Source organism: Mesoplodon bidens, assembly GCF_964165515.1.
Source record: "Mesoplodon bidens genome assembly, contig: HAP1_SCAFFOLD_879, whole genome shotgun sequence".
NCBI lineage: Eukaryota > Metazoa > Chordata > Mammalia > Artiodactyla > Ziphiidae > Mesoplodon > Mesoplodon bidens.
Window position 1 is genome coordinate 30,303 of NW_027671324.1, and position 26,103 is coordinate 56,405.

The following is a 26,103-nucleotide window of genomic DNA, read 5'->3' on the forward strand; positions in this document are numbered from 1 at the left end:
GTCGGGGAGGATCCCACATGCCGCGGAGCGGCTAGGCCCGTGAGCCATGGCCGCTGAGCCTGTGCGTCCGGAGCCTGCGCTCCGCAAGGGGAGAGGCCACAACAGTGAGAGGCCCGCATAACGCAAAAAAAAAAAAAAAAAAAAAAAAAAAAAAAATCACTAGTCCTAGGGAAATGTAAATTAAATCCACAATGAGATTCTACTTCATACCCACTAGATTGGCTTTGTCAAAAAGACAAGACTATAAGAAACACTGTACAAGATATGGAGAAACGGGAACCTTCATACACTGGTAGTTGGAACATTATAGTTACTTTCAAAACAGTTCATCAGGTTCTTAAAAAGTTAAACAGAAACTCACCACATCACACAGCAATTTCTAGAAGTCTACCAAGACAAATGAAAACGTGTCCACGCAAAGACATGTCTACTCATATATATATAAACACAGAGAGAAGGGGAGGGAAGGAGGGAGGGAGGGAAGAGAGGAGGAAGGGAGAAAGGAAGCAGGGGCAATAAAAAACGGGCAAATGAAAATAACTGGTATATCAGAATCAAGGGTATATGAGAATTCCTTGTATTATTCTGGTAATGTTTCTCTAAGTTTGAAAGTACATCAAAATTTTAAACTACCCAAATAAAGGGCAAGAATATCATGTAGCAAGCTCCCTCTACCAACCTCAACGAAGACCATATACAGCTTAAAAGTTACTAGAAAACTGTAGGTAATTTTAATAAAATCACTTCAAGAATATAGTATGGTTGTAAAACCACTACAATGTGCTCTAAAATAATTTTTCTACTGAGTTAAATAAAGTCATCTGTAAATTCTGTAACAACACATTCATATTCACAAAATCTGACTGAAAAATAAACACAACTTTCCATTTCTAACACAGCATAATTCAAAAGTTCACTCTGAATGGGACTGGGTTTTTGGTTTTATTTTGGTTTTAACGCAAAGCATAATTACACAGTTATTCATAATTTGAGGTGTGTTACTTGTTTATTTAACAAAATACTGCTGCTCTGAAATAAACTTCATTTTCAGAGTGATAGTAATGTTAAAAAAAAAAAGACCATGAAAATGCAAGCTGCATTTTAAAAAGCTTATAATAATCATTTAAATTCCGATGGTATCTGTAGGTTCACAATTCTCTACTGTTAGATTTTTTAAAAAAAACACTTTATATATGGTCAATCTAGATCATAATTAAGTGCATCTTAATGAAGTTTCCACTGATGTATGTAGAAATATGATTTACCTATAGCCAAATAACATCATTTCTTTATCAAAAATAAGTGGTATTGTCTAGAAATAAAAACAATCCTTCAAGAATTTTATTTTCCTAAGTAAAAATACTTCCCAAGAGCTAAAGGCACAATTTCTATTCACATCTAGCACTGTAACCAACCATAAAATCATTACTTATTTTCAACTTAATAACTGATTGACATTTCTCAAACAAGCTGTTTTCAATCCTGATAGTTCTTTATTTTCTTTAATAAATTGCTGTTTGCAGTAGGTGTCCATCATGAGAATAATCGAAATTAGATAAATGTGACAAAAGACTGACAAAGTGTTTCACACCCTTGAGTGATACCAAGAATGGGAGAAAAGTGTTGCAAAATACGACTACTGCAGTGCTACTTATGGTCTTGCAATAAAACCAACAATGCATCAAGAGCTATCATCTCACATCCAATTTCTTCCCCTCAGGAACAATCTGAATCTCTTTCGCATCCAAAGGCTCATAGGTCAGTAAAGCTTCTGCTAGATTCTTGTGCTCTTTTGCATGAGTCTTCAAGATATGTTTTGCTCGCTCATATGAATCCTGAAATACAAAGCAGATATGTAAGAGGCAGAAACCTTAGGAGAAGCAAAAACCCTAAATGAGATAAAAAGCCTTTATGCACCCTAAAAAAACTATAAAATCTATTGACTTCTAGTTATGAAAGATAAACGCATTTAAAAGCTTCGTTCCCTAAAGATAACTCTTTCATACTTTCAAATGTTACATTTTTAACCTCAAAGTCTATCATAGAGATAACTGAGGACTACTTAAACAAAAAGCTACTTAAGAAATAAAATTATACACTGTACTCATCTGCTTTCTAAATAAGGTCTGTGAACACAGAAATCTATTTCTCTTTTCAGTATACGTGCTAAAAGGAAAGGGAGTTTGCTCCTTTTGCCTCTTGAGATTTCACCAATTTACTCAATCTAGAATGGCCAGAAAAGATATAATTTCCATTCTTTTACTTGGTAACACACTCACCTCTCAATACTGTAATACAGTATCATTAGAGGTGATCCCTGACTTCCATACATTTGATTTTTTTTTTGCAACCCACCTTGAACTTTTCATTTAAATCCTTCAACTCTCTTTCCAAAGGTGAGTCTGAATTAAGTTTATCAGCTTATGAATAACAGCAGTAATAACAGTTCATTTTTGGCAGTGTCATATTTGCCTGTACAATGTTTCTGCCAATATTTTACTAGCGAATTATAGTTTTGTCCTTATAAAATTGGGTGGAAAATGTAAAAATGAATTTACTAAAACCAAGAACCACAGGTCATATAAACACAATACAATTACTAGACATTTTGAACATAACCATGTCCAAGTAAAATAATCAAATTAAAGACAATACATAAAATATTAGAAATATATCAGCTAAAGAAGAACTGAATATTTAAATCACAATGTAAATAGTTCTGGGCTTCCCTAGTGGCACAGTGGTTAAGAATCCGCCTGTCAATGCAGGGGACACGGGTTCAATCCCTGGTCCGGGAAGATCCCACATGCCGCATAAGAAAATACATATCATGGGGGCAAGGAAAAAATACAATATAAAAATGCCCTTGAGGGCAAAAAAACTTCATTATTCTTCTGAAAGTATAATACTAAAAAGTGTGAGCAAGAGGGAAAATTTTAAATCCTAAGTATCGTTCTGAGTACCTTCTTAGAAAACCTTAGCAGCTATTCTAGTCCAGAAATCCACAATTCACAGAGTACTGGAATTGCTTTATGGAGCCACAGTGATAACGTAGGAACGTGAAGTATGTGGAAAGGGCAAAGTAAGCAAGCTCAACAAGTAGGTCTTCGATGTCATATGAATAAAAAAAGCTAAAGAATTTATATTATCATTTGGTTAATTCATGAAGTAATAACTCTTACTGATTGAGCAGCTGGAATGGAAAGAGTATGTTACATTTCTCAGAAAATGACATTTAGTTTAGAGTCAGCTTTGTTAAATCCATTTGGAATGAGACAGGGGAAAATCTATCAATTTATAATGAGAATCCTCTCTCACAAAGAGACACTTGGCACATCAACATTTGATACATGAGGAAGGATTAAAATTAGCCATTACCTTTTCACTCATTCCAAATTTGGTGACCATCTGCTTTGCTATTTGGGTTGCATTATCAAAATCACTGGAAGCACCTAAAATTTTGAAATATACATAAAACTCAAGTTAAAAAAAATCTTTAAACCAACAAACACAATTTGAACCAAAGCGATTCTTTACAGCCAACCTGTTGTAATATGATCAGCTCCAAATATAAGTTCCTCTGCCACTCTTCCTCCCATACTGACGTCCATCTGAGCAAGAAGCTGAGCTCTAGTTTCGTTCCGTCGATCATTTTCAGGCAACAGGTACACCTAGACAATTGAAAAACAAAGAAAAAATTCAGACACAGTTTTGAAACACTTACATTAATAACCTGAATTATCGTTTGTCTCTCATGACCTTACTTAATACCATGATGCTGAAAGCTCAGCGGCATTTAATAGAGATGGTCATGGTGATTGATTACCAAACCAGCTATGTATAAAATGAGGAAAGCAAAAGTGCAGTTTATAAATAATAAGTAGTTAATGCTGCAATACAACTGTTTGTCCCTCGTTGCACAAAAATGTTTAAAACGTCTATAGGGACGTCCCTGGTGGTGCAGTGGTTAAGAATCTGCCTGCCAATGCAGGGGGCACGGTTCGAGCCCTGGTCTGGGAAGATCCCACATGCCGCGGAGCAACTCAGCCTGTGCGCCACAACTACTGGGCCCGTGCTCTAGAGCCTGCAAGCCACAACCACTGAACCCTTGTACCACAACTACTGAAGCCCGCACGCCTAGAGCCTGTGCTCTGCAACAAGAGAAGCCACCACAATGAGAAGCCCACGCACCGCAATGAAGAGCAGCCCCCTCTCGCTTCCACTAGAGAAAGCCCGCGTGCAGCAAAGAAGACCCAACGCAGCCAAAAATAAAATTTAAAAAATAAATAAATAAAAATAAACCTCTATAATTAGAAAGATATGAAAATGAAACTTGTACTCAATGAGAAAAAACTTAGAAAAACTATTGAACCAGTCACTATGATACATAATTTGTTTTGAGGGGAAAAGAGCAACTACATATTTAAGAATTATATTTTGCTGTCATTCCTGAATTACATTTCATAATGTAAATATATTATCTGAAATATTAAGGATATCCTTTATTAGCAGGTAAATTTCACAAGTATGTCTGATTTCAAGACAGTTGAGGAAGTTAAAGAAGAAAGTATCAACACACCTAGGAAGTAGCTGAATTTCCTTTTGAAATGTTTTCATCAGCAATTTCCTACATAAGCTCCTGGGGAGCACTATTTGAAAGAAAAGAAAAACTAAAGATACATGTCCAAGTGTTGGCCCTCGTGGCATGATTGTAGCTTTGTTGATAGGCATAGCATCTTTAGTGTAATATGCAATAATAGCGTGACCAGATTCATGATACGCTGTGATTGTTTTGTTTTTGTTATCAATTTCCACACTTCTACGCTCAGGCCCTAAGAATAAAAATTTACTTAAGTAAAATACTCCATTAAGAAGATATATTTAAATGAATGAAGCTCCTTTGTCTCAAAGTCATTCTTAGAGTCATATGATTTAATATCATTAATAAATATTTTAAAAGTTTGAAAGTTTAAAACATGAGTAGATTCCACTCTACAACCCATGTAAACCATAATTTGTCAACTGAAAACCAAACTGTAAAAACTGTCATCTTAATCCTTATATCAAAAGGAAAAGCTGTATTCTATTTCTAGAAAATAAACTTCTAATTTAACAGGAATATCATAACTAACCTGTTTTGAGGGCAATTCAAGATTTAAAATAAAAATTAAATTCTGAAAAACAGTAAAATTAACTATTCTTTTATCAGCAATATCAGACAAGAGGAAAGACATGGGCACTCATGCCCCCCAAAGAGTGTAATATAAGTTATAATGTATTTGTTCTATAACAGGCCAAACTGTGTTGCTCTGTTAGAGTATATATTTGCATGTTTCTATACCTTTCTTTTTTATAAACTTTCTCTCAAAATTAAGAGTTTTTTCTCGGACTTCCCTTGTGGCGCAGTGGTTAAGAATCGGCCTGCCAATGCAGGGGACACGGGTTCGAGCTCCGGTCCAAGAACACTCCACATGCCGCGGAGCAACTAAGCCCATGCGACACAGCTACTGAGCCTGAGTTCTAGAGCCCATAAGCCACAACTACTGAAGCCCACGCACCTAGAGCCCATGTTCCACAAGAAGAGAAACCACCACAATGAGAAGCCCATGCACCGCAATGAAGAGTAGCCCCCGCTCGCCACAACTAGAGAAAGCCCGCATGCAGCAACGAAGACCCAATGCAGCCAATAATAAATAAATAAAAATTTTTTAAAAAAGAGTGAATTACCACCAAACCAAAAATTACCAAGTGGCCATTTAAAAAAAAAAAGAATTTTTTCTCTAACATAATGAACAGTATAAGATAGGGGAAAAAAAAAAAAGAAAACCTACCCATTAGGATTTTATCTTTGGAGAACTCTAGTTTCTTCATGGTTACCACTTCTTTTCCATCAACAGCTGCCTTTAAAGCAGCTTGGTTCACAAGATTCTCCAACTCTGCTCCAGAAAAGCCAACAGTACCTCGAGCTATGATTTCTGGATCAACAGCTATATGCAGACAGGACACAATATTAAAATTTCAGAAGAGCTAATAAAAAGCTCTTCATAAAGAACTCACATTGCAAATGAAAAAAGAAGATAGCCATCATGAACTGTAATTTTACAAAAGCTTACTTCACTAAATTCTAAGGGGAAAAAGCCAAAACTGCTAGTAAACACACCATTAAAATTGTCATTGGGACAAATCACAAAAGTTCTTATATTTAAATAATTTTGTGATAAACAGAGAAAGGTAGAGTTGCCAGATAACGACTTACAAACCTTTAATTATGGCCTAACCACAAACTGGAAAAGCACATTCATAGACATTTTGTTTTCAGAATTTCATCTTGAAATAACTTTGGACATAAAAGCCCCCCTTATTATCGGAAACATACTTGGTTTTAAGAATTGATTCAGATATCTTTGAAAATACTGCAGCTTTAATAGCTGCTTTTATTACTCAGGTAGTTCCATAATATTTCCATGTGTTTTGTTTTATAGTTTGCTTCCCCTCTTTTGGCCCCAAAGTGACTATATCATGAGGTACTATGCTCATAATATACAGGTGCTTTTTATATGATTTTATATTTTACATTCATCTAAAGAAACATTTATACATAGATTTCATCAAGTATTATCTAAGTACTCAAAAGAAAACTTTCTTTAGAATCGGGATTCAAAATGACAGAATCTCTGGACACACGTTCATTGAGAAATGGACTTTATGGACAAACAAGAGGAGAGAAAAATAGACATTTAAAGGAATTTGTCTTTTAAGACATCCTGAGTAAGGACCACAAACAGGGTGGATTGATATATTACCATTTTATGGAGATAATGTCTGTATCGTCGAATTAAGACTTACACTGATCAAACTTTATTTTATTGAGATACCACTTCAAGATTTCTGTTCGACCTTTTACATCTGGCCTGGGAACTGTAACCTGCATGTCAAAACGACCAGGATGTATTAAGGCGCTAAAGGGAGAATACAAAAAGAAAATATAAATTAATAAGCTGACTGTGCTGAAGGTCAAGTTCAACAGGACTGACATCCTAAAGAGAAGATGGAAAGACAATGGCAACCAATATTTATTTTGAACATAAATATTCAGATTAGTTCCTTATAAAACGTGGCTCAAAGAACAGTTTCAATAACCAGAAGGCAGAACAAAGGTTCATATAGATAAATGTGTGCATCTAGATAGCATACAACCCTTCAGAGACAAAGACATGCAAGTCGGCCAGTCAAGGAACAAATAATTCAACAGCAATCTATTATGAGAGCTACACATCCATCTTACTGCTATTAAGTACAAAATGTTAAACTAGAGTCTTAGGCAAGAACCAACTATTAGATCAAATGAAAGTATGAATAACTTCTATATAATAAAACCAATAAAAATTTTAAACTATAGTAAACTTTATTCTAAAAATCCTCTCTACCCCCCACCCAAAAGCTTTGTGATGTTTAAGTTGTGAGAAGATTCTTTTAGCAGCTTTACTGAGATGCAATTTTCATATCATAGAATTTGAAGTCGAAAACCCAAGTGTTGTTTTTTTTTAATATCATTATTGGAGTATAATTTGGTTTACCATGTTGTGTTATTTTCTGCTGTATAACAAAGTGAATCAGTTATACATATACATATATCCCCATATCCCCTCCCTCTTGCATCTCCGTCCCTGCCACCCTCCCTATCCCACCCCTCTAGGTGGTCACAAAGCACGGAGCTGATCTCCCTGTGCTGTGCCGCTGCTTCCCACTAGCTATCTATTTTACGTTTGGTAGTGTAACCCAGTGGTTTTTGATATATTCAGAGTTGCCCAACCATCACCACAATCTAATTTTAGAGAATTTTTACCCCCTCCCTCTCTTCTCCAGCTGAAAGAAACCCCAAATCTACTGGCAGTTATTCCCCATTTTCCCTAATCTCTGGCAACCACTAAATTCCTTTCTGTTGCTATGGATCTGCTTATTCTAGACATTTCATATAAAAGCAATCATATAATATGTGATGTTTTGTGATGGGTTTCCTTCACTTAGCACAATATTTTTAAAGTTCATCACTATTCTAGAATATATCACAAAAATTTTAATACTTACGTATCTAATGCCTCTGGGAAGTTTGTGGCTCCTATGATGATAACTCCTTCGTTGGGTTTAAAACTATTATAAAAAAAAAAGTACCTTTTCATTGAAAATTAAAACAGCACACATGTAGAAATGTTCTATGCAAAACTGTTTATCGTTAATCTTACTAACAGCAAAGAAAAGGGATTGATCTTTTTAATGGCCAAAATGATAAGGCATCTCTAATTGTTTTCTTAAAATGCCAGTGCACTTCAATAAAAGTGTTAATAATAAATCACCAAGTCATCTGTGGTTACATACCTTCATAATAATTTTTCTAGTTAGGAAGAGATGACCTGACACAAAAAGCTTGAGTCCCCAACTAATTTTTGAAAAATATTTTCAAGTTTACCAATTCAAATTATTTGCTCCTTGACTTCCAGAATATCTTATATGACTTTAAGAAACAATTTTTTGATCTACAGCAACACTCAAAATCCAGTTTTATATTTCTTTCGTACATCATAGTAATACTTTAAAATGCCTTATAATTCCATAAACATTCTCTTCTACAATTTCAAACTTGTCTTTTCAGATTAATTTTTGAAAAGGAGTGTTCTTGTAGTCTCTTGAGTTGGTGTTTTACAATTAGATCTTTTCATGAAACTTAAAAATGCGTATTGCTATAATATCTAGGAAATGAATATTTGCACATATTCGTGAAAGGGTATATTTTATATCCTTAAACAAATGTTGCAATATATAATCGAAAAATTGAATCTCATAGTTTTCTTCCCCAGTCTTGTTTATATTTTCAAAAGTTCAGAACTCTGCATAGGTTTGCATCATTAAATTATACCAGGTTAGTATATTTTACAGATATTTATCTTAACATCATATGCTTTTCCTGAATAAGTTTATCTATTACTAATCCAAATGCATTTATCCAAATCTTTCTTCTAAGTCCCCTGGGTGCCTCAAATTTGTTATGCCCCAAACTGAAGACATTGTCCCTGATGCTTTCCTCTTTCCTGACTCTTTGTAAGCTACTCTGTCATCTGTCTTCCCCATCCTAGTAGATAACATCACTGAAATACCAAAGCAGGAAAAATCTTGGACTCCATCCCGCCCTGAAATCACCACATCCTGTTGCTCATCAAGTTCAGTATTTTCTACCTGCTTACCATTTTTCATTTCCTATTACTTTCTCACTTATAATTTTGAAATGCTCTTTTCTAGTTTTGCTCCCCTGATGTTCATCTTTACGTTGCTGCCAGAGTGACCTTTCTAAAATATATTTATGAAGATGTAACACCTCTACTTATGTAGTGGATCCCCATCACATGAAGGAGAAAGTTCATGTTCTAGGAGGACACTTGCTTTTTTTGGTTTGGCTCTGATCCTCCAGTTTTGTCTCTCCATACCATTCCCGGTAACTGTGTTCTAGTTTTCCACGTGACTTGTTATGTTGTTTCACGCCTCGTCCTTTTGCTCAGGCTGCCTTTTCTAGAATCCCCTTCACTTCCCCGCTCTACACTGTGTGTGTCTTTTAAGACACAGACCTGTCTTTGCAGCATTTCCTGAGCTACCCAGATACAGCTGACTCCTCTTTCCTGTGTGCCCTTCCTGTACTCTGTTCACATCAGTTGTAGAGCTGTTGAACGATACTTTGCTTTTCTTACTTGTTTTCATGTAGCTCTACTTCCCCTGGAATACAGAGCAGAATCGGTCTTCTATTTATATTTCCAGCTTTTCTCCCAGTATAGTGCCTATGATTTGCCAGATCCAGTAAATGTTTGTGGTCTTACTGATTGATTGAATGACCAAATGAATGAATATGATGTTTTCTGGAATGAGGTGTTTGTTTTGTTTTGTTTTTATAGGAAGGAGCAACAAATCCAGAAATTGAGGAAAAAGAAAATGATACTGATATTGAACGTGCTCCACAGGAGCAAACAGATCATAAGAATTTGACTTCTTTTTTTTTTTTTTTTTTTTTGCGGTACGCAGGCCTCTCACTGTTATGGCCTCTCCCGTTGCGGAGCACAGGCTCCGGATGCGCAGGCTCAGCGACCATGGCTCACGGGCCCAGCCGCTCCGCGGCATGTGGGACCTTCCCGGACCGGGGGCACGAACCCGTGTCCCCGGCATCGGCAGGCAGACTCTCAACCACTGCGCCACCAGGGAAGCCCAATTTGACTTCTTTTGATGGAGCTCAGAAAAATAATAGGAGTGGTAATTTAGTGAATATTTATGAATTTTTTTCTATGCTTAAAGGCTAGTCTAAAAACATCTAAAGTGTGTAGATCCAAATATACTATCCATTTCTTTCTTTCTTTTTTTTTTTTTTTTTGCGGTACGTGGGCCTCTCACTGCTGTGGCCTCTCCCGATGTGGAGCACAGGCTCCGGATGCGCAGGCCTAGCGGCCACGGCTCACGGGCCCAGCCGCTCTGCGGCATGTGGGATCTTCCCGTACCAGGGCACGAATCCGTATCCCCTGCATCGGCAGGCGGACCCTCAACCACTGCGCCACCAGTGAAGCCCTTTTTTTTTTTTTTTCCATTTCTTTTTAAGTATGTTTCTTTTGCTCCGTTTCTTCAGAAGTATCCCAACTACTACCAACTTTTTCTTCCTGAAAATGCCTCAACCCTCTGAAATTCTTTTCTGCTACTTTATTTTATTTAAATATTTGTGGATGGAGATAGACATATATGTATTTAAAATTCATAGTAGTAAATGTTCTCATTAATGTATCTGTGGCTGCATTTTACAGATATGATGTCAGCATTAGGATTAGGAGAAGAGGAAGGTATAGAATCACCTTGGGATTCTGAGGTACTGTCTTCTATTATTATTATTATTTTTTTATTTTAAAATATAAGCACTGAGTGATGTTAAAACATAAAAGGGGGGGTGCTTTGACTTTACTTTCTCACCTTTGCATTTGCCCATCAAAATTTTTTCCTTACATTTTTAACCTGTAATTAATTAAATAATTGTGTGCTAAGTATAATAACTACCACATAGTGCACTTTTGTTAATTTGCAAGATTCACCTAATGAAACCAGTGTAGCACAGAGCAAAAACCAAGGCTTAGAAGCCATAAGGAATCAGTTTGGGTTCTGAAGTTAAATTTATCTAAAAACTGAAGTATTATTCCAGGTCGGCCCATGGCCAAATGTATGTTTCTTTTTTCTTCTCTTTTTTTAAAAAATTTTTGTTGGAGTATAGTTGATTTACAATGTTGTGTTAGTTTCTGATATACAGCAGAGTGAATCAGTTATACATATATCCACTCTTTTTTCGATTCCTTCCCCATATAGGCCATTACAGAGTATTCAGTAGAGTTCTCTGTGCTATACAGTAGGTCCTTATTATTGATCTATTTTATATATAGTAGGGTGTATCTGTCAGTCCCAGTCTCCCAAGCAAATGTATGTTTCTTTGGTACATATGGATGTGTAAAACTCCTAGTGAGGTTCAGAGAGAAACAGGTTGAAATGTAGTTTTTTACCACTTAGACCTGAAAAAGATAGTGCCTGAGACTTGAAAGTATTATTACATTTGGATTTCCAAATAGATCTGCAAGGAACGTTTCAAGAGAAGCAAAAGAATGGGGAATAATAAGTATGTGGCGTTATAATAACAACAGTTAGGTTTAGCGATGTTTTAATAAGTACACACCATTTTGGATAAACTAGTGTGTGTTGAGTACCTTAATGGCAGCCATACTTGAAGTAACGTAAATATAAAGTAATGATGAGCTGTTGTAAGGTGACAGCTATGGAAAGAGATAAGAAGGGCCTGATCTGTAAGATATAGGCAGCTGCTGCAGTGATACAGCACTGTGTTTAAAGTCAAAAGACATGGTAGCATCCTGGTTCTGTCACTGGCTGTGGGATCTCGGAAAGACATGTCTACCCTGGTTGAGTGTCAGTGACCTCCTTCGTAAAAATGGTACTGGTACCCACTTCTCAGGTATGTGTAGGGAACAGATGTGGTAAGAGCTGTGAACACACCTTGTAAACTGTAAAGGGTGCTATAGAAATGTAAGACAAAAATGATCACAGTGAATGGACATATATACACTACCAAACGTAAGGTAGATAGATAGTGGGAAGCAGCCGCAGAGCACAGGGAGATCAGCTCGGTGCTTTGTGACCGCCTGGACGGGTGGGATGGGGAGGGTGGGAGGGAGGGAGATGCATGAGGGAAGGGATGTGGGAACAGATGTATATGTATGACTGATTCACTTTTGTTATAAAGCAGAAACTAATTAAAAAAATGATCACAGTGGCAATTAGTGACTCACTAAATGCTGGGGCACTTTTTTAAAACCTGAAGGACAATAAAATGACAGTAGTGTTAAGAATAGGAAAATTAGAACGGGCATGTGGATTTCTAGCTTGGGGTATGTTAAGTTTCTATAGACTGTTATCAGAGATCTCCTATAGGTATCAAGTGCTTTGGTACTTGAGGTCCTCTCGACATTTTAAATGTTTTGGTCTTAAATAAATTCCTGTTATTGAATACCAACTATGTACTGGGCAGTTAGACACTGACTGTACCAATTGAGGGGTTAGGCTGTAGTGGTGGGAACCAAACAGGAATCCTTTATAAGTCACTGTTAAGTCCTTCATGTAAAGAAAATGGAGAGGGCTTCCCTGGTGGCGCAGTGGTTGAGAGTCCACCTGCCGATGCAGGGGACACAGGTTCGTGCCCCGGTCCGGGAAGATCCCACGTACCGCGGAGCGGCTGCACCCGTGAGCCATGGCCGCTAAGCCTGCGCGTCCGGAGCCTGTGCTCCTCAACGGGAGAGGCCACAACAGTGAGAGGCAAAGAACATGGAGAATGTTACGTCAGACAACATTGAGCGAGTTTGTAGTTAGGATGGGGATGGGGGTGGGCGTGGAATTTAGGTAGTCAGAAAAGATCTGCATGTGAGAAAAGCTACCAAGGGGAGAATGGGAAGGAGCCAGTCACGTGAGGGTCCAGGGGAGGGACGTTCTGGACAGAGAGAGCAGCGGATCCCATCTGTTCGTCATTACACTCTCGCATCTTGGAAGGACCAGGAAACAGGAAGTGGGGTAACTGTCCTTACAATCACTTTTATCGTTGTTGTATGTAGAAAATAAAATGTGCATAAGAAAAGCTTGGCACATTTAGATGATTACTAAATAAAAGTTTTTATTCTTCCCTTATTAAAGCTTGCTGTACTTTTTTGAAGAGTTGCATAACTATATTTAAATTTTCTGCTATTATTTAAACATAAAAGTTTTTCTTACTACTTCGCTATTTTATTCAACTATTTTTCCTATCAATAAAAATTTTATCAAATAACAGATTCTTATAAGCCCTTGTTTACCTAAATGAAGCAGCTTCTACAGTGTTCTGTTTATGCTCAACATGACATACTTCATGGTTTCTTTTCATGCCAAGTATATTATTTTAATACTAAAAAATTTCTGTCTTTAGAAATATTTTAAATTTATAGCAAGTGTACTTATTAAAGCATTTATTTAAACACATATTTTTTAAAAATACTCTCTTCTTTTGCCAAGGAATGCAAAGTAGAGTTAGGTGTTTTGAAGGTAATTCTTTGCTGAAATGTGCCTGTAAGTCAGGCACATTTTTTGTCTGTGAAAATAATTCCTCTGGCTTTCCATGCTCAGTTTACAGAGTCAGTAGCCAAATGAGGATAAAAGATAGACTTGATCTAGAGAGTGTATATGAAGTTTTCTATTTCAATGTTTGGGTTTTCAATGCATGCTTCTCTTATTTTTAAATCTAATTGCTTGTAAAGTAGGAAAATTTTAAAAAGTAGGGTATTTTCAGCTATTAGAAGGGGATTAGGAAAGCTTTATGCAACTCATTATTAATATCAATTTTAACAGAGTATCTCTGAGAGTCTTCCAGAGAAGTATGCTGATCATTTATCTGGAGCTGCAGGTCAAAGAGGAAAAAATATATTAAATGGACAAGTAGAAGGTAAGAACTATATTTTTATGAAAAAGTCATTTGACAGCATGTTGGTTTAAAATGGGAATTCTGATATATTCTAACAGCCGAAGAAAATCACCTGTCGGTTAAGAGGAAGAATCATTCCTCACACTGATTTCAAGTTGAACTGAGCCTGTCTCATTCTGGAAAAGAAGTGCTGTATCAGAAGAACTAAGCAGCTACGTCTTTTTGTCTTGTCAAAAATCCATCAGCAGTTTTTAGGCAGTTTTTATTTGGCCAAAAAGCAGTGCTTGAATACTTAACTGTGTGCTGTGTTCTATTTAAGCTCTGAGTGTCCAGATGTTCTTTTGTAGACAACATGCCATGATATAATCATCTATCTCCATGTCTGTTACCAAGTTACACTGTGAAGTGTGCCACCCTTTTGAGGTGGTCCTCAAAGACACAGTTTGCTTGTTGTTGAACCAAGTGTTCTAAAGCATGTACCTGAAGTTATATCATTTTTTATTCTAAAAAGCTATGCAGCTTATATTCTGAAAACTATTAAAAACATAACACTGTTGATGTAAAAAAAAAAAAAAAGAAAATCACCTGTCAAATGCATAGTGAGGAAAAAGACGAGAAAAGGAGGGAAGCTGTGTATCTTATCTGGTGTCAGCCACAGATTAAATTGAGAGTCCCCTTTCAGGAGCTAAATTATTAGTTCCGTTTCAAGGTACTCTACAACCTAAGGAAAGTCGGGAAATGAGGAAGAGGAAAGAAGGACTAAAGAATGAGAGAGGCAGAGGTTACAGGGAGTAAATGAAGGAAAAGGAAGCAGGGGTCTGTGGAGGACGGGGGCAAAGTAAAATAGGTCTTTAGAAAAGGGAAGCGAAGAGTATTTGAAACGTGAGACAAATTTGAAGTGAGCTTCCAGCACCGAAACTTGTCAGAGACGAACAGCAAAGCTTTCCCACTCTTACTGTGGGAATGTAGAAACAGACTGATAGATCAGAGTCTCTCAAATTTTCATTAGTCCCCTGGGGACCTTGTGAAAAGTGCACATGCTGAGCAGCAGGTATGGGATTGTGCATTTCTGACAAGCTCTCAGAGTAGCAAGGGTGTAGGCTTGCATTGAGAGAAATCTGGAAGAGGAGCCACTGGATAGTTCAAGACAGAACAGGATCAAGGAAAAGCATTATTTTGTTTTTCTTTCTGAGTGTGTTTATAGCCAGAGGGTAGCAAAGCGTTGAAGTAGAACTTATAGAGGTAAGGTGCCACTGCTAAGCAAAGAGGAAAAAAGAAGTGGTGGGGATGATCCATAAAAAGAATGTCAAAGGGGGAGAATTAAGACCACAGATCCAGAGACTACCTTTGAAGAGGAAAGAATATAGTGAAAGGAAAGAGGGGGGAAAGAAGGGTGTTAGGGAGGTGATTGTGGAGGTGATGAGGAAACTTGAGAGAACTCTCGTTAGATGACTTCAGTGTATTTACACTGAAACAAGGTTAGGTCATTGCTGCTCCAGAGAATACTGGAAGCAGGAGTGGGTGCTAGAATTGAGGTAAACCCCAGCTCCTCCTTGTAACTATCAGGCATCAAAGATATATGTTGTGTTGGTATGTGTTATTCAAGTGAGATTAATTTGAATATGGAAGCATTGGCTGTTTTTTTTTTTTTTTAAGATAGGTTTGTTTGTTTGTTTTTTTTTTTGGCTGCTTGACTTGGCATGTGGGATCTTAATTTCCCCGACCAGGGATTGAACCCGTGCCCCCTGCAGTAGAAGCATGGGGTCTTCACCACTGGACTGCCAGGGGAGTCCCTAAGATAGCTAATTTTTTGCTGATAATTGTTTCACAAAAATCCTTTTAAACATTAGCATGATATATTGAACCAAACTAATTTTGGAAACAAAAGAAATTAATAGGGTTCATTCCCTAAATGCTAAAATTGTTATTTTCAGTAAATACTACACTGATTTTGAAATATGAAAGATTTTTAATATCTAATAATTCTGTGGCAGTAAAATTTACTTTTTCCTTTTTGATAATCGTACTTCGATGTTGAAAACTTATAATACGTTATTTCTTAGATGTGCCTTATATACCTTCTTGCATGAGTGGATCGAGAAACTTTAAGATGACTAAACTAGAGGATCCAAGAAATGTAGGCATACCAGTAGCCCACATGGGTATGTAAAAAATGAATATTTTTATGAACTATAATTCTACAAGTGTATATCCAAGCTGATCAGTTCATAACACTTTCTCTGATGAGAAATGAATTATACATTCAACTGAACTGTCATCCCAACTGTGCACTTCCTAAATTACAGGACAAATTGAAGAACATGATAAATACTTGTAGTATAATGGTGTAAATGATGCTGCTGTATTGCATTCAAGATGTGCTGCTGCATTTTACCATCAGCTTTCACATTTACCTTCTCGGGGTCATGATTTGTTGCTCTGATTAAAGATCACTTTTCTCCTCATCAATCAGCATGTTCACATGGGTACATGTGCATTTTTATATATTTTAAAGGCTTTTGGAACATAATCTTACTTTTGAAATCTTAACTGCATGTTTTGTTAAACCTGTACTCCTATTTTTTCTTCAGTATCTATAGTGGATTCATATGTCTGTCTTGTTGCAGTCCTAACTTCCCCAAGAAACAAAACACCAAAACCTAAAATATTCACTGCCAAGGCCAAGCATGAGGATTCTGCTCAGTACTAACTGCATGAATATATAGTTGGCTTTCATAGTTACGTGTAATTGATTCTATGTCCCTTTTGCCTTTTAGATTCTCCTGAAAAATATCCTCACTTGAAGGTAAAAACTTATACTTTTGTCTTCAATTATTAACTACAGATTGTATCAAATGTACATTATTTATTAATCAACTTGTTTCAAAACCCATTCAGCCTGCAGTTGGAGTGAAAGATTCTGTTCCTAATAAAGCAGTAGGAATGAAGGATTTACAAACAGCCAGATCAGGTAAATTTTGCAGTGCAAATTTCACTCTGGAAAGAGGTACACTAAAATATTTGAAACACTCACAGCCTTCATATTCCTAATTCTTTTTTCTTTTGTTTTTGCAAGTTTAATTGAAGGATTTGACATAAATAAGGCACATGTTATTGTTGGTATCCATGTTTTGAAAAAAAGATATTTACAAGCATAAGAAAAAAATATTTTTAAAATGTAAGCTTTAACTCAGATGTTTCTGTGTATGTTTCAATACCCTAAAGTTCTCAGTTTGGAATCTCTATACTTCTTAGGGATTCTCAGATGTAAATTATTAGATTCTAAGATTTTTCCAGTTTTATAAAATGCTTATTTGAATTCTGACCTTAACCTAGAGTAAAGCTTCTCTTGCTAACATGGCAATTGTAGTTCAACTTTAATTATTTCATTTTAGTGGTGTTACACGGATGAGCTTAAGCCAACCAGATGTTTTGATTAGCAGACTCTGTGTGTGTGTGTGTGTGTGTGTGTGGTCTTTGATTATTAAAAGTGGGGGAAAGTAATCATACCTTAATGATGATTTGATAGACACAATCTTTCAAAACAGTAATTCTGAAAGGTTTTGGCTTTAACATCCTTTTATTTATTTGTTTGTTATTTTTTTATGATCCAGATATAGGATCCTTTTATACTTTTAAAAATTATTGAGAATTCCAAGGAACTTTTGTTTAAGTAGGTTGTATCTACTGATGTTTACTGTATTGGAAAATAAAACTGAAAAATTTAAAATACAAGCACACACAGTCATACATTCTATTAGCCATTAGAAGTATGATGTTATCACATATCTTGTCTCTGGAAATCGCCTCTGTACACTTAAAACACAATGAGAATGAAAATAACGTTTACTGTTATTGTGAAATAGTTTTGACCTCTTGGACCCCTTGAACGGTTGAGTCTTGGGACTCCAGGGATGCTCAGGTGACACTTGAGAACCACTTTTAAACCATTTACAGAGCTCATGGATGTGAAATGATAAAGGGACGCTTGTGATGAAACAGGCTTTAAACTTTCACTTTTACATTTCTTGCTTTTTTCTTTGATTTGTCTTTTTTTTCATATATATACAGCAGGTTCTTATTAGTCATCAATTTTATACACATCAGTGTATACATGTCATTCCCAATTGCCCAATTCATCCAACCACCGTCCCCAACCCCCTGCGGTTTTCCCCCCTTGGTGTCCATACGTTTGTTCTCTACAACTGTGCCTCAATTTCTGGCCTGCCAACCAGTTCACCTGTACCATTTTTATAGGTTCCACATATATGCGTTAATATACGATATTTGTTTTTCTCTTCCTGACTTACTTCACTCTGTATGACAGTCTCTAGATCCATCCACGTCTGAACAAATGACCCAATTTCATTCCTTTTTATGGTTGAGTAATATTCCATTGTATATATGTACCCCATCTTCTTTATCCCTTCGTCTGTTGATGGGCATTTAGGTTGCTTCCATGACCTGCCTACGTTAAATAGTGCTGCAATGAACATTGGGGTGCATGTGTCTTTTTGAATTATGGTTTTCTCTGGGTATATGCCCAGTAGTGGGACTGCTGGATCATATGGTAATCCTATTTTTAGTTTTTTAAGGAACCTCCATACTGTTCTCCATAGTGGCTGTATCAGTTACATTCCCACCATCAGTGCAAGAGGTTTCTCTTTTTTCCATACCCTATCCAGCCTTTGTTGTTTGTACATTTTCTGATGAAGCCCATTCTAACTGGTGTGAGGTGATACCTCATTCTAGTTTTGATTTGTATTTCTCTAATAATTAGTGATGTTGAACAGCTTTTCATGTGCTTCTTGGCCATCTGTATGTCTTCTTTGGAGAACTGTCTATCTAGGTCTTCTGCCCATTTTTGGATTGGGTTGTTTGTTTTTTTAATATTGAGCTGCATGAGCTGATTATATATTTTGGAGATTAATCCTTTCTCCGTTGATTTGTTTGCAAATATTTTCTCCCATTCTGAGGGTTGTCTTTTTATCTTGTTTATGGTTTCCTTTCTTGTGCAAAAGTTTTGAAGTTTCACTAGATCCCATTTGTTTATTTTTGTTTTTATTTACATTACTCTAGGAGGTGGATCAAAAAAGATCTTGCTATGATTAATGTCAAAGAGTGTTCTTCCTATGTTTTCCTCTAAGAGATTTATAGTGTCCAGTCTTACATTTAGGTCTCTAATCCATTTTGAGTTTAATTTTGTGTATGGTGTTAGGGAGTGTTCTAATATCATTCTTTCCATGTATCTGTCCAGTTTTCCCAGCACCACTTATTGAAGAGACTGTCTTTTCTCCATTGTATATCCTTGCCTCCTTTGTCATAGATTAGTTGAGCATAGGTGTGTGGGTTTCCCTCTGGGCTTTCTATCTTGTTCCATTGATCTATGTTTCTGTTTTTCTGCCAGTACCATATTGTCTTGATTACTGTAGCTTTGTAATATAGCCTGACGTCAGGGAGTCTGATTCCTCCAGCTGCGTTTTTTTCCCTCAAGACTGCTTTGGGTATTCCGGGTCTTTTTTGTCTCCATACAAATTGTAAGATTTTTTGTTCTAGTTCTGTAAAAAATGCCATTGGTAATTTGATAGGTATTGCATTGAATCTGTACATTGCTTTGGGTAGTATAGTCATTTTCACAATATTGATTCTTCCAATCCAAGAACATGGTTTATCTCTCCATCTGTTGGTATCATCTTTAATTTCTTTCATCAGTGTCTTATACTTTTCTGCATACAGATCTTTTGTCTCCCTAGGTAGGTTTATTCCTAGGTATTTTATTCTTTTTGTTGCAATGGTAAATGAGAGTGTTTCCTTAATTTCTCTTTCATATTTTTCATCATTAGTGTATAGGAATGCAAGAGATTTCGGTGCATTAATTTTGTATCCTGCAACTTTACCAAATTCTTTGATTAGCTCTAGTAGTTTTCTGGTGGCATCTTTAGGATTCTCTATGTATGGTATCATGTCATCTGCAAACAGTGACAGTTTTACTTCTTCTTTTGCAATTTATATTCCTTTTATTTCTTTTTCTTCTCTGATTGCTGAGGCTAGGACTTCCAAAGCTATGTTGAATAATAGTGGTGAGAGTGGACATTCTTGTCTTGTTCCTGATCTTAGAGGAAATGCTTTCAGTTTTTCACCATTGAGAATGATGTTTGCTGTGGGTTTGTAATATATGACCTTTATTATGTTGAGGTACGTTCCCTCTATGCCCACTTTCTGGAGAGTTTTTATCATAAATTGGTGTTGAATTTTGTTGAAAGCTTTTTCTGCATCTATTGAGATGATCATATGGTTTTTATTCTTCAATTTGTTAATATGGTGTATCACATTGATTGATTTGTGTATACTGAAGAATCCTTGCATCCCTGGGATAAATCCCAGTTGATCATGGTGTATGATCCTTTTAATGCATTGTTGGATTCTGTTTGCTAGTATTTTGCTGAGGATTTTTGCATCTATCTTCATCAGTGATATTGGTCTGTAATTTTCTTTTTTTGCCGTTTCTTTGTCTGGTTTTGGTATCAGGGTGATGGTGGCCTCGTAAAATGTGTTTGGGAGTGCTCCTTCCTCTGCAATTTTTTGGAAGAGTTTGAGAAGGATGGGTGTTAGCTCTCCTCTAAATGTTTGATAAAATTCGCCTGTGAAGCCATCTGCTCCTGGACTTTTGTTTGTTGGAAGATTTTTCATCACAGCTTCAATTTCATTACTTGTGATTGGTCTGTTCATATTTTCTGTTTCTCCTGGTTCAGTCTTGGAAGGTTATACCTTTCTAAGAATTTGTCCATTTCTTCCAGGTTGTCCATTTTATTGGCCTAGAGTTGCTTGTAGTAGTCTCTTAAGATGCTTTGTCTTTCTGCGGTGTCTGTTGTAACTTCTCCTTTTTCGTTTCTAATTTTATTGATTTGAGTCCTCCCCCTCTTTTTCTTGATGAGTCTGGCTAATGGTTTATCAATTTTGTTTATCTCCTCAAAGAACCAGCTTTTAGTTTTATTGATCTTTGCTATTGTTTTCTTTGTGTCTATTTCATTTATTTCTGCTCTGATCTTTATGTTTTCTTTCCTTCTGCTAACTTTGGGTTTTGTTTGTTCTTCTTTCTCTAGTTCCTTTAGGTATAAAGTTATTTTATTTATTTGAGATTTTTCTTGTTTCTTGAGGTAGGCTTGTATAGCTATAAACTTCCCTCTTAAGACTGCTTTTGCTGCATCCCATAGGTTTTGGATTGTTGTGTTTTCATTGTCATTTGTCTCTAGGTATTTTTTGATTTCCTCTTGGATTTCTTCAGTGATCTCTTGGTTATTTAGTAATTTACTGTTTAGCCTCCATGTGTTTGTGTATTTTATGTTTTTCCACTGTAATTCATTTCTAATCTCATAGTGTTGTGGTCAGAAAAGATGCTTGATATGATTTCAATTTTCTTAAATTTACTGAGGCTTGGTTTGTGACCCAAGATGTGATTTATCCTGGAGAATGTTCTGTGCGCACTTGAGAAGAAAGTGTAATCTGCTGTTTTTGGATGGAATGTCCTATGAATATCAATTAAATCTATCTGGCCTATTGTGTCATTTCAAGCTTCTGTTTCCTTATTTATTTACATTTTGGATGATCTGTCCATTGGTGCAAGTGAGGTGTTAAAGTCCCCCACTATTATTGTGTTACTGTTGATTTCCTCTTTTACAGCTGTTAGCCGTTGCCTTATATATTGAGGTGGTCCTATGTTGGGTGCATATATATTTATAATTGTTATATATTCTTCTTGGATTGATCCCTTGACCATTATGTAGTGTCCTTCCTTGTCTTTCGTAACATTCTTTATTTTAAAGTCTATTTTATCTGATATGAGTATTGCTACTCCAACTTTCTTTTGATTTCCATTTGCATGGAATATCTTTTTCCATCCCCTCACTTTCAGTCTGTATGTGTCCGTAGGTCTGAAGTGGGGCTCTTGTAGACAGCATATATATGGGTCTTGTGTTTGTATCCATTCAGCAAGCCTGTGTCTTTTGGTTGGAGCATTTAATCCATTCACATTTAAGGTAATTATCAATATGTATGTTCCTATGACCATTTTCTTAATTCTTTTGTGTTTGTTTTTTTTTTCACACTTTAAAAACTTTATTTATATAAAAAAACTCATTTGTTTTTAAAAGCATTAACAAGAGAGAAAGAAAAACAGAAAGGGTATGGAGCAGAAGACATGCCCCTTAATAGTGTTTGGTGGGAAGGTGGGATTTTTGGTTCTCTGAAATTGAACGTTCTGTGTTTATATAAGTGAAAAGGAAAAAACAAACAGTTAAAGGTCCCCCAAAGCCCATGGCTGTTCTATTACCCACACCCCACCGACAAAAAGAGCACCAGGAAAAGAGCAGCAGAAGACAAGAGAAATGAAGAGTGGAGCCACATCTGGATGGGGGCGATTTCCCTTGTGCAGTATGCTCTTAGGGTCACAGAGAGGAAAAGGCTCCTTTTTTCCAGAAAAGGAGTGGGACGAAATGTGAAGGGGAAAAGGGGTAAATAAGGAATTTTAATGCAGAGGGGAAGGGGGGTGGTGGGTTGTGCACTTTTCTCCTACCCCAAAGCCTCAATATATAAAGGAAGGGGGAGGGAGGAGGATAAAGATTTCCAGTTGCATTAAACAGAGCTTTTAGATTAAGGGGAGGAGTAAAAGGCAAATAAGGGAAAGGGTTAAAAAAAAAATCAACCGCATAGCAGCTGATTCCTCTAGCCCAACCTGCTAATATACACTAAACTAAAAGGAGGAGGTACAGGGGTGGTGGGGGGTTGGCGAGGGGGATATGGACACGACTTCCCTATAACCCCTTCAGAGACGACAGTCATTCTGGGCAGCTAAGGAGTAAGAGCCACACCACTCACTCCTCCCACCAATCTCATCTGGAGGTTCATCAGAACAGGATTTTTGCAAAATCCCAACATATACAGTCGAGAAAAACCTTCTGTGGCTAAAATTAGAGGCTATTCCAATTCCCAGTGGAGAGACTGAGGTTCTCTAGGTCATCTCTCCTCTTCTTTCTGCTATTTAGGGCCAAGAAGTAGGTAAGAAAGCAACAAATTTACTACATTTTGACAGAATTAAACTTGTATTATTTTGAAGGAGCCTGTGATTAAGAGTGATAAATGCGTACTGTCATCCCTAGAGCAACTGCTAAGACATAACTCACAATAGGAGGAACAGGGAATTTCCTGTTAGTCCAGTGGTTAGAACTCCGTGCTCTCACTGCCAAGGGCCCGGGTTCAATTCCTGTTGGGGAACTAAGATCCCACAAGCCATGCTGTGCAGCCAGAAAAGAAGAAGAGGAACACAGGGATCTCTTTAGATATGAGAAAAACAGAAAACAAATAGCAAATGGCAGATGTAAAAACAACTACATAAATATTAAATATGAAGGAACTAAACACCCTACTCAAACAACAGAGATTTTCACACTGGATTAAAAAAAAACAAGATTGGGCTTCCCTGGTGGCACACTGGTTGAGAGTCCGCCTGCCGATGCAGGGGACATGGGTTCGTGCCCTGGTCCGGGAAGATCCCACATGCCGCGGAGCAGCTGGGCCCATGAGCCATGGCCTCTGAGCCTGCGCGTCCGGAGCCTGTGCTCCGCAACGGGAGAGGCCAGAACAGTGAGAGGCCTGCGTACCACCAAAAAACCAAAAAAACCCAAAAAAACCCAAGATCCATATGATAAAGGACTTCTCTTTAGAATATATGATCTCTTACAACACAGAAGACAACAACCCAAATAGGGGAGGGAGGATTTCAACAGACATTTCTCCAAAGACGATATACAAATGACCAAAAGCCTAGCAGAGGATGTTCAAAATCACTAGTCCTGGGGCTTCCCTGGTGGCGCAGAGGTTGAGAGTCCGCCTGCAGATGCAGGGGACACGGGTTCATGCCCCGGTCGGGGAGGATCCCACATGCCGCGGAGCGGCTAGGCCCGTGAGCCATGGCCGCTGAGCCTGTGCGTCCGGAGCCTGCGCTCCGCAAGGGGAGAGGCCACAACAGTGAGAGGCCCGCATAACGCAAAAAAAAAAAAAAAAAAAAAAAAAAAAAAAATCACTAGTCCTAGGGAAATGTAAATTAAATCCACAATGAGATTCTACTTCATACCCACTAGATTGGCTTTGTCAAAAAGACAAGACTATAAGAAACACTGTACAAGATATGGAGAAACGGGAACCTTCATACACTGGTAGTTGGAACATTATAGTTACTTTCAAAACAGTTCATCAGGTTCTTAAAAAGTTAAACAGAAACTCACCACATCACACAGCAATTTCTAGAAGTCTACCAAGACAAATGAAAACGTGTCCACGCAAAGACATGTCTACTCATATATATATAAACACAGAGAGAAGGGGAGGGAAGGAGGGAGGGAGGGAAGAGAGGAGGAAGGGAGAAAGGAAGCAGGGGCAATAAAAAACGGGCAAATGAAAATAACTGGTATATCAGAATCAAGGGTATATGAGAATTCCTTGTATTATTCTGGTAATGTTTCTCTAAGTTTGAAAGTACATCAAAATTTTAAACTACCCAAATAAAGGGCAAGAATATCATGTAGCAAGCTCCCTCTACCAACCTCAACGAAGACCATATACAGCTTAAAAGTTACTAGAAAACTGTAGGTAATTTTAATAAAATCACTTCAAGAATATAGTATGGTTGTAAAACCACTACAATGTGCTCTAAAATAATTTTTCTACTGAGTTAAATAAAGTCATCTGTAAATTCTGTAACAACACATTCATATTCACAAAATCTGACTGAAAAATAAACACAACTTTCCATTTCTAACACAGCATAATTCAAAAGTTCACTCTGAATGGGACTGGGTTTTTGGTTTTATTTTGGTTTTAACGCAAAGCATAATTACACAGTTATTCATAATTTGAGGTGTGTTACTTGTTTATTTAACAAAATACTGCTGCTCTGAAATAAACTTCATTTTCAGAGTGATAGTAATGTTAAAAAAAAAAAGACCATGAAAATGCAAGCTGCATTTTAAAAAGCTTATAATAATCATTTAAATTCCGATGGTATCTGTAGGTTCACAATTCTCTACTGTTAGATTTTTTAAAAAAAACACTTTATATATGGTCAATCTAGATCATAATTAAGTGCATCTTAATGAAGTTTCCACTGATGTATGTAGAAATATGATTTACCTATAGCCAAATAACATCATTTCTTTATCAAAAATAAGTGGTATTGTCTAGAAATAAAAACAATCCTTCAAGAATTTTATTTTCCTAAGTAAAAATACTTCCCAAGAGCTAAAGGCACAATTTCTATTCACATCTAGCACTGTAACCAACCATAAAATCATTACTTATTTTCAACTTAATAACTGATTGACATTTCTCAAACAAGCTGTTTTCAATCCTGATAGTTCTTTATTTTCTTTAATAAATTGCTGTTTGCAGTAGGTGTCCATCATGAGAATAATCGAAATTAGATAAATGTGACAAAAGACTGACAAAGTGTTTCACACCCTTGAGTGATACCAAGAATGGGAGAAAAGTGTTGCAAAATACGACTACTGCAGTGCTACTTATGGTCTTGCAATAAAACCAACAATGCATCAAGAGCTATCATCTCACATCCAATTTCTTCCCCTCAGGAACAATCTGAATCTCTTTCGCATCCAAAGGCTCATAGGTCAGTAAAGCTTCTGCTAGATTCTTGTGCTCTTTTGCATGAGTCTTCAAGATATGTTTTGCTCGCTCATATGAATCCTGAAATACAAAGCAGATATGTAAGAGGCAGAAACCTTAGGAGAAGCAAAAACCCTAAATGAGATAAAAAGCCTTTATGCACCCTAAAAAAACTATAAAATCTATTGACTTCTAGTTATGAAAGATAAACGCATTTAAAAGCTTCGTTCCCTAAAGATAACTCTTTCATACTTTCAAATGTTACATTTTTAACCTCAAAGTCTATCATAGAGATAACTGAGGACTACTTAAACAAAAAGCTACTTAAGAAATAAAATTATACACTGTACTCATCTGCTTTCTAAATAAGGTCTGTGAACACAGAAATCTATTTCTCTTTTCAGTAT

The 26,103-nt window shown here is 36.7% G+C and overlaps 2 protein-coding genes across 15 annotated transcripts in view; one reads left to right on the top strand and one right to left on the bottom strand.

Moving 5' to 3' along the window:
• The window catches only part of LOC308611572 (ankyrin repeat domain-containing protein 26-like), a 105,143-nt gene that overhangs the window by 14,617 nt on the left and 64,423 nt on the right, over positions 1-26,103 (top strand). For 13 of the 14 annotated variants that reach the window (XR_014014965.1, XR_014014966.1, XR_014014967.1 and 10 more), the window contains 5 exons: positions 10,830-10,891; positions 13,951-14,044; positions 16,087-16,185; positions 16,801-16,829; positions 16,922-16,994. Coding sequence is in view for 11 of the 14 variants with exons in the window: in XM_081260297.1 (XP_081116423.1) it covers positions 10,830-10,891; positions 13,951-14,044; positions 16,087-16,185; positions 16,801-16,829; positions 16,922-16,994 (357 nt within the window). In the remaining 3 variants the exon portion in view is untranslated. Of the gene's footprint in view, positions 1-9,330; positions 10,291-10,829; positions 10,892-13,950; positions 14,045-16,086; positions 16,186-16,800; positions 16,830-16,921; positions 16,995-26,103 lie in introns of those variants that run through there. The other variant, XM_081260300.1, reaches the window with a different exon arrangement.
• LOC308611570 (ATP-dependent zinc metalloprotease YME1L1-like) lies at positions 2,841-8,190 on the bottom strand. The gene is made up of 6 exons (XM_081260287.1): positions 8,089-8,190; positions 6,847-6,959; positions 5,832-5,987; positions 4,681-4,832; positions 3,545-3,671; positions 2,841-3,452 (listed from the first exon to the last, which is right to left on the bottom strand). Exons 1-6 carry the CDS (start codon positions 8,178-8,180, stop codon positions 3,337-3,339), a joined length of 756 nt encoding a protein of 251 aa, XP_081116413.1. The 5' UTR covers positions 8,181-8,190; the 3' UTR covers positions 2,841-3,336.